General features: G+C 41.8%; 1 protein-coding gene across 2 annotated transcripts in view; it reads left to right on the top strand.

Moving 5' to 3' along the window:
* The window catches only part of LOC139370534 (complement C3-like), a 63,021-nt gene that overhangs the window by 5,748 nt on the left and 40,616 nt on the right, over nt 1–16,657 (top strand). For both annotated transcript variants that reach the window (XR_011627143.1, XM_071110089.1), the window contains exons 2-14: nt 3,254–3,449; nt 5,217–5,385; nt 6,049–6,119; nt 8,334–8,422; nt 8,529–8,611; nt 11,342–11,429; nt 11,578–11,680; nt 11,832–11,955; nt 12,056–12,171; nt 12,366–12,518; nt 12,611–12,820; nt 14,075–14,269; nt 14,489–14,644. Coding sequence is in view for 1 of the 2 variants with exons in the window: in XM_071110089.1 (XP_070966190.1) it covers nt 3,254–3,449; nt 5,217–5,385; nt 6,049–6,119; nt 8,334–8,422; nt 8,529–8,611; nt 11,342–11,429; nt 11,578–11,680; nt 11,832–11,955; nt 12,056–12,171; nt 12,366–12,518; nt 12,611–12,820; nt 14,075–14,269; nt 14,489–14,644 (1,753 nt within the window). In the remaining variant the exon portion in view is untranslated. The remainder of the gene's footprint in view (nt 1–3,253; nt 3,450–5,216; nt 5,386–6,048; nt 6,120–8,333; nt 8,423–8,528; nt 8,612–11,341; nt 11,430–11,577; nt 11,681–11,831; nt 11,956–12,055; nt 12,172–12,365; nt 12,519–12,610; nt 12,821–14,074; nt 14,270–14,488; nt 14,645–16,657) is intronic.

The raw sequence follows: 16,657 nt of genomic DNA, 5'->3' as shown, positions 1-16,657 counted from the left end.
GCACCTCAGGGCGAGTGCGAGGAGCAGGGAGTACTGGACCCTGGAGACGCACTGGAGGCCTGGTGCGTGGTACCGGCATTGGTGGTACCGGGCTGAGGACACGCACCTCGGGGCGAGTGCGGGGAGCAGGCACAGGACGTACTGGGGTGTGGAGGCGCACTGGAGGTCTGGAGTGTAGAGCTGACACAACCCGTCCTGGCTGAATGGTTATACTTGCCCATTCTAGCCCGGCCAATGCGAGGAGGTGGAATAGAGCGCACCGGGCTAGAAATGCGCACTGGAGACACACGGTGCCTGACCAGTAACACGCTCCCAACGGTAAGCACGAGGAGTTGGCTCAGGTCTCCTACATGACTCAACCAATCTCCTCGTGTGCCTCCCCCAAAAAATGATTGGGGCTGCCTTTCGGGCTTCCGTGCTAGTCGTGTCTTCATATATCGTCGCCGTTCCTCCTGTGCTCTCTCCACCTGCTTCCATGGCAGGGTCTTGTCCCCTGCCATTACCTCCTCCCAGGTCCACGATGTCCTCCACTCCTCTTTCTCCCAAGTCCATGATGTCCACTCCTCTTTTTCACGCTGCTTGGTCCTTATATGGTGGGTTATTCTGTCACGTTCGATGTATGGAGGAGACCAAGGCGCAGAGTAAGATGAATACATACTTCTTTAATGAAGACAAAGAAACACTAAACAAACTTACAAAACAATAAACCGAACGCGACGATATATAATACACTGCTCAAAAAAATAAAAGGAACACTAAAATAACACATCCTAGATCTGAATGAATGAAATATTCTTATTAAATACTTTTTTCTTTACATAGTTGAATGTGCTGACAACAAAATCACACAAAAATGATCAATGGAAATCAAATTTATCAACCCATGGAGGTCTGGATTTGGAGTCACACTCAAAATTAAAGTGGAAAACCACACTACAGGCTGATCCAACTTTGATGTAATGTCCTTAAAACAAGTCAAAATGAGGCTCAGTAGTGTGTGTGGCCTCCACGTGCCTGTATGACCTCCCTACAACGCCTGGGCATGCTCCTGATGAGGTGGCGGATGGTCTCCTGAGGGATCTCCTCCCAGACCTGGACTAAAGCATCCGCCAACTCCTGGACAGTCTGTGGTGCGTTGGTGGATGGAGCGAGACATGATGTCCCAGATGTACTCAATTGGATTCAGGTCTGGGGAACAGGCGGGCCAGTCCATAGCATCAATGCCTTCCTCTTGCAGGAACTGCTGACACACTCCAGCCACATGAGGTCTAGCATTGTCTTGCATTAGGAGGCACCCAGGGCCAACCGCACCAGCATATGGTCTCTCAAGGGGTCTGAGGATCTCATCTCGGTACCTAATGGCAGTCAGGCTACCTCTGGCGAGCACATGGAGGGCTGTGCGGCCCCCCAAAGAAATGCCACCCCACACCATGACTGACCCACCGCCAAACCGGTCATGCTGGAGGATGTTGCAGGCAGCAGAACATTCTCCACGGCGTCTCCAGACTCTGTCACGTCTGTCACATGTGCTCAGTGTGAACCTGCTTTCATCTGTGAAGGGCACAGGGCGCCAGTGGCGAATTTGCCAATCTTGGTGTTCTCTGGCAAATGCCAAACGTCCTGCACAGTGTTGGGCTGTAAGCACAACCCCCACCTGTGGATGTCGGGCCCTCATACCACCCTCATGGAGTCTGTTTCTGACCGTTTGAGCAGACACATGCACATTTGTGGCCTGCTGGAGGTCATTTTGCAGGGCTCTGGCAGTGCTCCTCCTGCTCCTCCTTGCACAAAGGCGGAGGTAGCGGTCCTGCTGCTGGGTTGCTGCCCTCCTACGGCCTCCTCCACGTCTCCTGATGTACTGGCCTGTCTCCTGGTAGCCCCTCCATGCTCTGGACACTACGCTGAAAGACACAGCAAACCTTCTTGCCACAGCTCGCATTGATGTGCCATCCTGGATGAGCTGCACTACCTGAGCCACTTGTGTGGGCTGTAGACTCCATCTCATGCTACCACTAGAGTGAAAGCACCGCCAGCATTCAAAAGTGACCAAAACATCAGCCAGGAAGCATAGGAACTGAGAAGTGGTCACCCCCTGCAGAACCACTCCTTTATTGGGGGTGTCTTGCTAATTGCCTATAATTGCCACCTGTGATTGACTTGGAGTTACATTGTGTTGTTTAAGTGTTCCCTTTATTTTTTTGAGCAGTGTATAAGTGCAGACACAAGCAACTACTACATAGACAATAACACACAAAATACCCAAGGAATATGGCTGCCTAAATATGGTTCCCAATCAGAGAAAACGATAAACAGCTGCCTCTAATTAAGAACCAATCTAGGCAACCATAGACATACATAACACCTAGATTTGTTAACACCCATAGACATACAAAACCCCTAGACAGGTACAAAAACACATACATCACCCATGTCACAGCCTGACCTAACCAAAATAATAAAGAAAACAAAGAATACTAAGGTCAGGGTGTGACAATTATGTACAATTGCACTGAATATTATTTGAATAATGCAAGATTTTAAATCCCAGCAGTCAATAAAATTACATTTAGGAGCAAAAGGTTTTCAATAGTTATTTTTTATTAATAAAAAAATATATATATATAAATTGGAATAGGAATATAACTAATAACATTAAATAACATTGGAATATAACATTTAATAACAATAACTTAACTAATTAACAAATCCATTCAGTGTAACATAGATATCTTATGCTCTGTTATTGCACAATTCTAATTTGTACATAAGCCTACTAGAACCTTGTTCAGGGGTAATACATTTCTAACACACAATGATGGTCTCTGCAGTTTACAGCATTTTTTTATACTTTATGAATGGCGTGAGAAATGGGAACTAAAAAGGATTATTATGCAGCTCCAAACACAGCATGTTTCTGCAGACAGATGACCAATAAACACATATGCAGACAGATGCAAGTACACACACACTGATCAGATGTCAGTCATTCCATAACAAAAAGGTGTAGGCCGGGATTGAGTGCACTAGACAGTCAACAATATGCCTTTAAAAGGCATTTTCCCCAACATTCACTGAGATCACATTCATGGTAAATGCTGCTCATGTCAGCTCAACTGTAAATTACCTTTAAAGTCTGTTATTGTGTGCTGTGCTATGATGTGCCTTGAATTAAATCCCGGCCTTAGTCAAGTACAAATCAATCTTCCACCCTCCATATTTTTCATCTTCCTTTCTCCTCTCTTAACCACTGCAGGTATGTCATGTCTGCTCCCAACCCTCTACGGGTGGGTAGCATGGAGAGGGTCTTTGTTGAAGCTCAAGATTACTCAGGGGATGATTTCAATGTCAAAATCACGGTGAAGAACTTCCCTGCAAAAGATCAACAGCTCCCATCTACAAGTGTGTCCCTGAATTTAGTTAACAAATACCAGGCACTTATTGACGTTACCGTAAGTCTTTATATATGTTTCCTTACAGAAATGACATGTACAGTGGCTTCAGAAAGTATTCACACCCCTTGCCCTTTTCCACATTTTGTTGTGCTACAGAGTGAATTAAAATTGATAATATTTTGATTTGTCACTGGCCTACACACAATACCCCTTAATGTCAAAGTGTATTTTTTATTTTTTATTTGACAAATTCAAAACTGAAAAGCTGAAATGTCCTGAGTCAATAAGTATTCAATTGCTTTGTTATGGCAAGCCTATATAAGTTCAGGAGTAAACATGCTTAACTACTCACATAATTCATTGTATGCACTCACTCAAACACAGATTCAACCACAAAGACCAATGAGGTTTTCCAATGCCTCGAAAAGAAGCAGACATTGAATGTCCCTTTGAGCATGGTGAAGTTACTACTTACACTTTGGATGGTCTATCAATACACCCAGTCGCTAAAAAGATACAGGCGTCCTTCGTAACATAGTTGCCGAAGAGGAAGGAAACCACTCAGTGATTTCACCAGGAGGCCAATGGTGACTTTAAAAAAGAGTTTAATGGCTGTGATAGGAGAAAACTGAGGATGCATCAACAACATTGTAGTTCATCCACAATACTAACCTAATTGACAGAGTGAAAGAAGAAAGCCTGGAAAAAATAAAAATATTCCAAAACATGCATCTTGTTTTCAACAAGGCACTAAAGTAAAACTGCAAAAAAATGTGGCATAGCAATCAAGTCAAATGTAATTTTATTGGTCACATACACATATTTAGCAGATGTTATTGCAGGCGTAGTGAAATGCTTGTGTTTATAGCTCCAACAGTGCAGTAATATAAAAAAAATAACAACAATACAGACCATGCACACAAATCTAAAAGTAAAATAATAAAGAAATATAGATATTAGGACGTGCAATGTCGGAGGGGCATGGACTAAAATACAGTAGAATAGAATACAGTTTATACATATGAGATGAGTAAAGCAAAAATATGTAAATATTATTAAAGTGACTAGTGTTCCATTATTGAAGTGGCCAGTGATTTCAAGTCTATGTATATAGGGCAGTAGCCTCTAAGGTGTCCTGAATACAAAGTGTTGTGTTTGGTGCAAATCCAATACAACACATTACCGAGTACCACTCTCCATATTTTCAATTATAGTGGTGGCTGCATCATGTTATGGGTATGCTTGTAATCATTAAGGACTGGGGAGTTTTTCAGGCTAAAACAATTAATGGAATGGAGCTACGCACAGGCAAAATCCTAGAGGAAAACATGGTTCAGCCTGCTTTCCACCAGACACTGGGAGACAAATTCACCTTTCAGCAGGAAAATAACCTGAAGCACAAGGCCAAATATACACTGGAGTTGAGTACAGTACCAGGAAGACAGTGAATGTTCCTGAGTGGCCGTTACAGTTTTGACTTAAATCTACTTGAAAATACTTGTCTAGCAATGATCAACAACCAATTTGACAGACCTTGAAGAATTTTGAAAATTATAATGGGCAAATGTCGCACAATCCAGGTGTGGAAAGCTCTTAAAGATTTACCCAGAAAGACTTACAGCTGTAATCATTGCCAAATGTGCTTCTGAAAAGTATTGACTCAAGATTGTGAATACTTGTGTAAATGAGATATTTCTGCATTTCATTTTCAATACATTTGCAAAAATGTCTAAAAACATTTTTTCAATTTGTCATAATGGGGTACTGTGTGTAGAGGGGTGATGTTTTTTTTGTTGTTAACTTTTTTTTTCTCAAACTTGTCAGATCTTGGAGGGACTTGGCTTCTTTGATGAGGACTACACAGTGAACCAGTATGTGTACCTGCAAGCTGAGTTCCCAGGTCACCTTCTTGAAAAAGTAGTCCTGGTCTCCTTTCAAACTGGCTACATATTTGTACAAACGGACAAAACCATTTACACGCCAGAAAGTAAAGGTATGGCTGAGCCCACTAACCCAAAGCCTTCGAATTAGCATTGCTCAGCAATCACCTCTGCTCAGGGGCAGACTGGAACCAGAAATCGACCCTATTATTTCCAACGAACCGGACCATTTTTTAAACTTGAGGCCACCACCATGTTTTTTTCTTGGGGCCCCAAATATTAGCCAGATAAAAAAAGCTAGTTAGACAGGCCCACTGGGCTAAAAATGGACCGGCCCATCTGTCATTTGCCTGAATTGCCAGACGGCCAGTCTACCCCTGTGATTCAGTTTGATTAATTTGGGGTCAGGTCGAAAGTCACATGAAACATTAATGGACATTTATCTTCTTTAAAAAAAAATATATTTAATCTTTATTTAACCAACCAGGTAGGCTAGTTGAGAACAAGTTCTCGTTTGCAACTGCGATCTGGCCAAGATAAAGCAAAGCAGTTCGACACATACAACAACACAGAGTTACACATGGAATAAACAAACATACAATCAATAATACAGTAGAAAAATATATATACAGCATGTGCAAATTAGGTATCTAGCTAGCTGGGAGATGAACATTGGGGTGATTGTGACCCAGAGTCAAAATCGTGTTGATCTAATTTATCCACAGATAAAAGGGTGTTACACTATATAAACCTAACATCTTAAACTGCATTCTTAGTGTATTACAGAGTCTTTGCCTTAAACTCCGGTCTAGAGCCTGTATCAGATATCATCAATGTGGAAATCATGGTAAGTTGTCCTCATAAAAAATGAAACTGCATTGAGAATGCTTGATGCATATGGCCAGATGACAAAATAGGTATTTTCTGGCATTACTAATGTTTACTACTGTCAATCTTGAGTAGCAACAGATTCATTATCTGTGATCTGTCCATGTATTCTTTCACATATCATGTACAGTTAAAGTCGGAAGTTTACATACACCTTAGCCAAATACATTTAAACTCTGTTTTTCACAATTCCTGTAAAAATTCCCTGTCTTAGGTCAGTTAGGATCACCACTTTATTTTAAGAATGTGAAATGTCCGAATAATAGTAGAGAGAATGAATTATTTCAGCTTTTATTTCTTTCATCACATTCCCAGTGGGTCAGAAGTTTACGTACACTCAATTAGTATTTGGTAGCATTGCCTTTAAATTTTTTAACTTTGGTCAAATGTTTTGGGTAGCCTTCCACAAGCTTCCCACAATAAGTTGGGTGAATTTTGGCCCATTCCTCCTGACAGAGCTGGTGTAACTGAGTCAGGTTTATTGGCCTCCTTGCTCACACACGCTTTTTCAGTTCTGCCAACAAATTATCTATAGGATTGAAGTCAGGGCTTTGTGATGGCCACTCCAATACCTTGACTTTGTTGTCCTTAAGCCATTTTGCCACAACTTTGGAAGTATGCTTGGGGTCATTGTCCATTTGGAAGACCCATTTGCCACCAAGCTTTAACTTTCTGACTGAAGTCTTGAGACGTTGCTTCAATATGGGGAGGCAGCGTAGCCTAGTGGTTAGAGCGTTGGACTAGTAACCGAAAGGTTGCAATATCAAATCCCTGAGCTGACAAGGAACATAAATCTGTCAATCTGCCCCTGAACAAGGCAGTTAACCCACTATTCCTCGGCCGTCATTAAAAATAAGAATTTGTTCTTGACTGACTTGCCTAGTAAAATAACAAAAAAATATGTCCACATAATTTTCCTACCTCATGATGATTTTCCTACCTCTATTTTGTGACGTTTTTTAATTTTTTATATTTATATTTTACCTTTACTTAACTAGGCAAGTCAGTTAAGAACAAATTCTTATTTTCAATGATGGCCTAGGAACAGTGGGTTAACTGCATTGTTCAGGGGCAGAACGACAGATATTTACCATGTCTGCTCTGGGATTCAATCTTGCAACCTTTCGGTTACTAGTACAACACTCTAACCACTAGGCTAACCAATCTAACCACTAAGTGCACCGGTCTCTCCTGCAGCAAAGCACCCCGACTACATGATGCTGCCACCCCCGTGCTTCACGGTTGGGATGGTATTCTTCGATTTGCAAGCCTCCCCCTTTTTCCTCCTAACATAACGATGATCATTATGGCCAAACAGTTCTATTTTTGTTTCATCAGACCAGAGGACATTTCTCCAAAAAGTATGATCTTTGTCCCCATGTGCAGTTGCAAACCGTAGTCTGGCTTTTTTATGGTGGTTTTGGAGCAGTGGCTTCTTCCTTGCTGAGCGGCCTTTCAGGTTAAGTCGATATAGGACTCGTTTTACTGTGGATATAACAAAGCAACGTCTGTACCTGTTTCCTCCAGCAGCTTCACAAGGTCCTTTGCTGTTGTTCTGGGAACGATTTGCACTTTTTGCAATAAAGTACGTTCATCTCTCTGTGACAGAACGTGTCTTTTTTCTGAGCGGTATGACGGCTGCATGGTCCTAAGGTGTTTATACTATTGTTTGAAAGTGGTACCTTCAGACATTTGGAAATTGCTCCCAAGGATGAACCAGACTTGTGGAGGTCTACAATTTCTTTCTGAGGTCTTGGCTGATTTTCTCATGATGTCAAGCAAAGAGGCACTGAGTTTGAAGGCAGGCCTTGAAATACATCCACAGGTACACCTCCAATTGACTCAAATTATGTCTACTTGCCTATCAGAAGCTTCTAAAGACATTACATAATTTTCTGGAATTTTCCAAGCTGTTTAAAGGTACAGTCAACTTAGTGTATGTAAACTTCTGACCTACTGGAATTGTGATACATTGAATTATAAGTTAAATTATCTGTAGTCTGTAAACATAGTCTGTAAAAATTACTTGAGTCATGCACAAAGTAGATGTCCTAACCGACTTGCCAAACCTATAGTTTGTTAACAAGAAATTTGTAGAGTGGTTGAAAAACAAGTTTTAATTACTCCAACCTAAGTGTATGTAAATTTCCGACTGTATGTTGTTTACTTATAGAATCCTGATGGAATCACCTTAAAGCAGAACAATTACAAACCACACAATGGAATAATATCTGGACACTTCCCTATCCCAGAGATCACCAGGTTTGTTTTTGTTATTCAATCATCCTAACACACTTAGGTTGGAGTAACACACATCAGGAAAACTTTTGCCTGTTAACTCTTCTGCTCTCATTCTCTCTTAATATAGAAATGGAAACTGGAAAGTGGTGTCCAACTTCAAGAATAACCCACATAAGAACTTCACTGCAGATTTTGAGGTGAAAGAATATGGTAAGAAGGGTTTTCATTTGGGTAGCCGTTTATTAAAGGACAATTCCGCCACTTTCAACCTCATATTCATTATCTCCGGAACCATAGTGTACCAGTCTACATATGTGAAAATGGCACATTTCTATAATCTGTGGTTAACAAAACAAGATGTTTTAATCTCTAATGATGCCATTATGTAGAACATTTTAGTTTCTATATTTTTTCAATAAAATCTAGAAATGTACCATTTTCAATGAAAAAAAAAGTGGTGGTGGAATTGTGTGGACAAGTGTCTTTTATACAGGTAACGAGTTGAAACAGGTGCAGTTAATATAGGTAATGAGTGGAGAACAGGAGGGCTTCTTAAAGAAAACCTAACAGGTCTGTTGAGAGCCGGAATTCTTATTGGTTGGTAGGTGATCAAATACATATGTCATGCAATAAAATGCAAATTAATTACTTAAAAATTATACAATGTAATTTTCTGGATTTTTGTTTTAGATTCCGTCTCACAAAGTTGAAGTGTACCTATGATAAAAATTACAGACCTCTACATGCTTTGTAAGTAGGAAAACCTGCAAAATCGGCTGTGTATAAAGTACTTGTTCTCCCCACTGTACCTGCTGGAGCGCGTGCTAAAGGTGGGTGTTGTTATTGTGACCAGTGAGCTTAGATAAGGTGGAGCTTTACCAGCAAAGACTTATAGATGACCTGGAGCCAGTAGCTCTGGTGACGAGTATGTAGCGAGGGCCACCCGACGAGAGCATACAGGTCACAGTGGTGGGTGGTATATGGGGCTTTGGTGACAAAACAGATGGCACTGTGATAGACTGCATCCAGTTTGCTGATTAGAGTGTTGGAGGCTATTCTTTAAAAGACATCGCCGAAGTTGAGGATCTGTAGGATAGTCAGTTTTACGAGGGTATGTTTGGCAGCGTGAGTGAAGGAGGCTTTGTTGCGAAATAGGAAGCAGATTCTAGATTGAATTTTGGATAGGAGATGCTTAATGTGAGTCTGGAAGGAGAGTTTACAGTCTAGCCAGACACCTAGGTATTGTAGTTGGCCACATATTCTAAGCCAGAACCGTCCAGAGTAGTGATGCTAGTCGGGCGGGCAGGTGCGGGCAGCGATCGGTTGAAAAGCATGCATTTAGTTTTACTAGCGTTTAAGAGCAGTTGGAGGCCACGGAAGTGGAGTGTTGTATGGCATTGAAGCTCGTTTGGAGGTTTGTTATTAACACAGTGTCCAAAGAAGGGCCAGATGTATACAGAATGGTGTAGTCTGCGTAGAGGTGGATCAAGGAATCACTTGCAGCAATAGCGACGTCGTTGATTTATAGAGAGAAAAGAGTCGGCCCGAGAATTGAACCCTGTGGTTTAGTACCTTGAGTGTGGCTGAGGTGCATCCGTGAACAGCTCGGAAACCGGATTGCACAGCGGAGGAAGTACGGTGGGATTCGAAATGATCAGTAATTTGTTGGTTAACTTGACTTTCGAAGACTTTAGAAAGGCAGGGCAGGATGGATATAGGTCTGTAACAGTTTCGGTCTAGAGTGTCACCCCCTTTGAAGAGGGGGATGACTGAGGCAGCTTTCCAATCTTTAGGAATCTCGGACGATACGAAAGAGAGGTTGAACAGACAAAAAATAAATGTATCAGTCGCTAATCTATGGATTTCACATGACTGGGAATGCAGATATGAATCTGTTGGTCACAGATACCTTAAAAAAGGTAGGGGTGTGGATTAGAAAATCGGTCAGTGTCTGGTGTGACCAACATTTGCCTCATGCAAATAGAGTTGATCAGGCTGTTGATTGTGACCTGTGGATTGTTGTCCCACTCCTCTTCAATGGCTATGCGAAGTACCTGGATATTGGCGGGAACTAGAACACGATGTCATACACGTCGATCCAAAGCATTCCAAACGTGCTCAATGGGTGACATGTCTGTTGAGTATGCAGGCCATGGAAGAACTGGCACATTTTCATCTTCCAGGAATTGTGTAAAGACACTTGTGACATGGGGCCGTGCATTATCATGCTGAAACATGAGCTGATGGCGGCGGATGAATGGCACAACAATGGGCCTCAGGATCTCATCACGGTATCTCTGTGCGTTTAAATTGCCATCGCTAAGATGCAATTGCGTTCGTTGTCCGTAGCTTATGTCTGCCCATACCATAACCCCACCGCCAACATGGGGCACTTTGTTCACAACGTTGACATCAGCATTCCGCTCGCCCACGTGACGCCATACACGCTGTCTGCCATCTACCCAGTACAGTTGAATCAAGCATTTGCCCACTGAAGTCGGTTATGACGCCGAACTGCAATCAGGTTAGTACCCTGGTGAGGATTAGAACGCAGATGATTTTCCCTGAGACGGTTTCTAACAGTTTGTGCAGAAATTCTTCAGAAAACCCCCAGTTTCATCTCTCATTCTTACAGTGCAACGCTCCCTCAAAACTTGAAACATCTGTGACATCTGTGCACATTTTAGAGTTACCTTTTATTGTCCCCAATACAAGCTTCTTGATGTGCCACACCTGTCAGTTGGATGCATTATCTTGGCAAAGGAGAAAAATACTCACTAACAGGGATGTAAACACATTTTTGCACCAATTTTTTGAGAAGTACCCTTTGTGTGTTTACAAAATGTTGAGGATCTTTTAGTTCAGCTCATGAAACATGAAACCAACACTTTACATGTTGCATTTATATTTTTGTTTACTATATGAATTCTTCCTATCTAGTTCTACCCAGCTTTGAAGTCATATTGAAAGTGAGCAAGTCCTTCTTCTACGTTGATGATGATGAGCTATCGGTCAACATTGATGCCAGGTTGGAGCTATTGTAGAATGTCAAAATATATCTATTGTTGTTATTTCCATGGTAACTAGTAACTAGAATTTCTACTTAACATATCATCTAATTTACCTGCCCCCCTTAATTCTATGTGGTGGTATTTCTGTATGGTTTGGGTCTGAAGGTACCTGTTTGGGAAGCCTGTGACAGGATTTGGTTTTGTGGTGTTCGGGGTGATCCAAGGAGATGGCAGGACGAGTTTTCCCGGCTCTCTCCAGAGAGTGGAGGTTTGTGCATGTAATATGGGAGGGAGTTTATTTGGATAATTCGGTACACATACAGGTATTCACAAACATTCACCATTGATGAGCTCTATAGCTATAATATCACAAGAAGTCTGACAGACAGACATCGTTTCTTTGTTTCTTACGAATGCAGCTTGGGCAAAGCGTAGTGGGCAAAGCGGTTCTGAAGAGACAGCACATTGAAGAAACTTTTCCAGACATCAATAACCTTTTGCAGAAATCCCTCTACATATCAGTCAATGTGTTAACAGACACAGGTAAGTAGAGTGTGTGTGGTACGTGCATACTTTTGCATCTCATGAAGTGTGCGTTTGTGTACAATCTCAAAACAGGGAAGGTGTTGGTTTTATCCCTCAGGGAGTGAGATGGTGAAAGCAGAGAAAAAGGGAATCTTCATAGTCAAGTCACCGTATAGCATTCACTTCAAGAAGACCCCACTGTACTTCAAACCAGGAATGCCTTATGACATCTCGGTACATTTAAGAGCATTCAATCACTGTGTTCTACATGAACTCAATTACTATGCTATTCCAAAGTGTTGCCTAGTTATTTTAACCATGGAAACCTACCAAGTAACTGTGGTCAAAGGGGTAGGATGGTATATTGGGCTTGCACTGTCTTTCCCACCTATTGGTCTAATTGTACCACTTTCAATTTGTACCATTAGGTGTATGTGACCAATCCAGATGATTCTCCAGCCAAAGATATTGATGTGGAGGCTTTACACAAACACCAACAAGTGCAGGGGAAGACACATGAAAATGGTATTGCCAAAATGACAATTAACACGGATGTGGGCACTGCTGAGCTGCCTATCACGGCAAGTTCAAAACCCAAACTTGTTTTTTAATTGTGTCAAGAACAGTGTTGACACCTTGTAGTCATTCATTTTGTTGCTCTATTTCAACACAGGTGAAGACCAACGTCAATGGACTTGGAGATGACAGGCAGGGCACACAGATGATGACTGCCAAGCCCTATAAATCAAAAGACAACTCACAGAACTACATTCACATAAACATCCATTCTGCAGAGGTCAAAATCGGAGAGCGACTCAAAGTAGACCTAAGCCTCGGCAGCAGTCCTGCGGCCCAGCATTCCAAACATGAGATAACCTATCTGGTGTGTACCAGTCAACTTTAACCACTTAGACTTGTGCATTTGACCAAGCTGTGGTGCTATGGTTGGCTACATTACAGGGTAAAAATGCTGCATGGTGTGTATCGTGTGGTATGTAAAAAAAAAAAAAAAGATATATACACTACCGTTCAAATGTTTGGGGTCACTTAGAAATGTCCTTGTTTTTGAAAGAAAAGCACATTTTTTGTCCATTAAAATAACATCAAATTGATCAGAAATACAGTGTAGACATTGTTAATGTTTTTAAACCAACTTTATTTGTATAAGTTGATGGAAATGCCTGATTGTTAATGGAATATCTACATAGGCATACAGTGGCCCATTATCAGCAACCATCACTCCTGTCTTCCATTGGCACATTGTGTTAACTAATCCAAGTTAATAATTTCAAAAGGCCAATTGCTCATTCGAAAACCCTTTTGCAATTATGTTATCACAGCTGAAAACTGTTGTTCTGATTAAAGAAGCAATAAAACTGGCCTTCAGACTAGTTGAGCATCTGGAGCATCAGCATTTGTGGGTTTGATTACAGGCTCAAACTGGCCAGAAACAAAGATCTTTCTTCTGAAACTCATCAGTCTATTGTTCTGAGAAATGAAGGCTATTCCATGCGAGAAATTGCCAAGAAACTGAAGATCTTGTGCAATTCTGTGTACAACTCCCTTCACAGAACAGTGCAAACTGGCTCTAACCAGAATAAAAAGAGGAGTGGGAGGCACCGGTGCACAACTGAGCAAGAGGACAAGTACATTAGAGTGTCTAGTTTGAGAAACAGACGCCTCACAAGTCCTCAACTGGCAGCTTCAATAAATAGTACCCGCAAAACACCCGTCTCAACGTCAACAGTGAAGAGGCGACTCCAGGGTGCTGGCCTTTTTGGCCAATAAAAATAAAAGATTAAGATGGGCAAAATAACACAGACACTGGATAGAGGAACTCTGCCTAGAAGGCCAGCATCCCGGAGTCGCCTCTTCACTGTTGACGTTGAGACTGGTATTTTGCAGATAGTATTTATTGAAGCTGCCAGTTGAGGACTTGTGAGGCGTCTGTTTCTCAAACTAGACACTCTAATGTACTTGTCCTCTTGCTCAGTTGTGCACCAAGGCCTCCCACTCTGTTCCTTACTTAAACCGGGAACTCTCTGACTCCACCCATCACGGGCTGGCACTCTTTTCCAGTTAATGCCAGTTTGTCCCCCCCTTAGAGATGAATACTGACAAGTCTCTGTGTTCACAGATCTTGAGCAAAGGACAGCTCATTTCCTCACAAAGGTTAGAGTGGAGGAAGGGACAAGGACTGGTGACACATTCTCTGACGGTGAACAAGGATATGATCCCCTCCTTCCGGATTGTGGCATATTACCACGTGGGCCAGAAAGAGGTTGTGTCTGACTCTGTGTGGGTCGACGTCAAGGATACGTGCATGGGATCGGTAAGAATGTTGCCTCGCAGTACAGAACCCATCGTCTAGTGGTTACACTCGGCTCTAGTCACATCTACCACTCTCCACCGGAGAGTGTCCAGCCTTTCTACTGTTATACACATTTGCCCATCTCCCCCTCTTAAAACAGTTGCCTTGCTGTGTTAGTATTTCTATGTGAGGTATTGCATTCAAGACTCCTCAAACATTACCTCCGTCTGTGTCCCACAGCTAAAAGTGGATGCTGTCAGTCCCAGTGATAGTTATGCACCTGGGGCAGAAGTCACCCTGTCTGTCATTGGTGATTCAGAGGCCAGGGTGGGACTTGTGGCTGTGGATAATGGGGTCTACGTCTTGAATGACAAAAACCGACTTACTCAGACGAAGGTGAAGAACTGCAGACTGAACATACCCCATTTCTGACACCTAATTAATAAGACTCTGAGTCTTCTCATCTAAATAGTCCATAATTGTTTATTTATTGATGTTAGTCCATACCTACAGTGGGGTCCGGAAATGATTGACATGCTTGAAAAAGATGCGCAATAATGACTGTATAAAAGAAATACTGAGTTATATTGCATGTCCCCAAAAAAGTGGGAAATTATATTATTTTATACTAATACAATTGCTCAGAGAAAGCGGTTTTGTTTAACAACTAATAAAAATAAAGTAGGGTTAAAAAATATTGACACCCCTAAAGATTCTTATAAATAAAGTAGTCAAAAGTTGAGTATTTGGTCCCATATTCCTAGCACGCAATGACTACATAAAGCTTGTGACTCTACACACTTGTTGGATGCATTTGTGTTTCAGATTATTTTGTGCCCAATAGAAATTAATGGTAAATAGTGTATTTTGTCCTTTTAGAATAAAATATTTTTTAAACACTTCTACATTAATGTGGATGCCAACATGATTACGGACAGTCCTGAATGAATCGTGAATAATGATGATGAGAGGGTCCAAGATGACACCCCCCAAGACATGCTCACCTCCCCTGTTATTGGAACTGCAAATGCAAGCTTGATGTAGTCATTGTCTACTAGCAATATGCGACCAAATGCAAAAAATGTTGACAACTTTATTTATAAGACTCTTTAGGGGTGTCTGTCATTTTGACACTTACCCATTTTTAGAATAAATAAATAATTTGTTAAACAATATCTCTTTCTCAGAGAAATGTATTAGCAAAAAATTATATAATTTCCCAATTTTGGAGCGTACAATAGATGAGTTATTATTTTATACAGTCATTGTTGCAAATCTTTATCAATGGTGTCACAAATTTCAGACCCCACGGAATGTAATTTCATGTCGGTATAAAAAAAGTGACGTGTTTAAAAAAAAAAAGCAATGTGGGTACAGTGCATTCGGAAGATATTCAGACCCCTTTACTTTTTCCACATTTTGCTACGTTACAGCCTTATTCTAAAATTGATTAAATTGTTTTTCCCCCTCCTCAATCTACACACAATACCCCATAATGACAAAGCAAAAACACATTTTTAGAATTTTTGGCATATTTATATACAAAAAAATAATATATCACATGTAAATAAGTATTCAGACCCTTTACTCTGTGCTTTGTTGAAGCACCTTTGGCAGCGATTACAGGCTTGAGTCTTGATGGGTATGGCACCATAAGCTTGGCACACCTGTATTTGGGGAGTTTCTCTCATTCTCCTCTGCAGATCCTTTCAAGCTCTGTAAGGTTGGATAGGGAGAGTCGCTGCACAGCTATTTTCAGGTCTCTCCAGAGATTTTAGATCGGGTTCAAGTCCGGGCTCTGGCTGGGCCGCTCAAGGACATTCAGAGACTTGTCCTGAAGCCACTACTGCGTTGTCTTGGCTGTGTGCTTAGGGTCGTTGTCCTGTTGGAAGGTGAACCTTCACCCCAGTCTGAGGTCCTGAGCGCACTGGAGCAGGTTTTCATCAAGGGTCTCTTTGTAGTTTGCTCCGTTAATCTTTCCCTTGATCCTGACCAGTCTCCCAGTCCCTGCCGCTGAAAAACATCCCCACAGCATGATGCTGCCACCACCATGCTTCACCGTAGGGATGGTGCCAGCTTTCCTCCAGACGTGATGAATGGCATTCAGGTCAAAGGGTTCAATCTTGGTTTCATCAGACCAGAGACTCTTGTTTCTCATGGTATGAGAGTCTTTTAGGTGACTTTTAGTAAACTCCAAGCGGGCTGTCATGTGCCTTTTACTGAGGAGTGGCTTCCGTCTGTCTACTCTACCATAAAGGTCTGCTTGGTGGAGTGCTGCAGAGATGGTTGTCCTTCTGGAAGGTTCTCCCATCTCCAAAGAGAAATTCTGGAGCTCTGTAAATGACCATTGGGTTCTTGGTCTTCTCCCGGACCAAGGCCCTTCTCCCCCAATTGCTCAGTTAGGCTGGG

The sequence above is a fragment of the Oncorhynchus clarkii genome, chromosome 17 (assembly GCF_045791955.1).
Source record: "Oncorhynchus clarkii lewisi isolate Uvic-CL-2024 chromosome 17, UVic_Ocla_1.0, whole genome shotgun sequence".
In the NCBI taxonomy this organism is placed as follows: Eukaryota; Metazoa; Chordata; class Actinopteri; order Salmoniformes; family Salmonidae; genus Oncorhynchus; species Oncorhynchus clarkii.
This window is presented reverse-complemented; position numbering and strand designations above follow the sequence as displayed.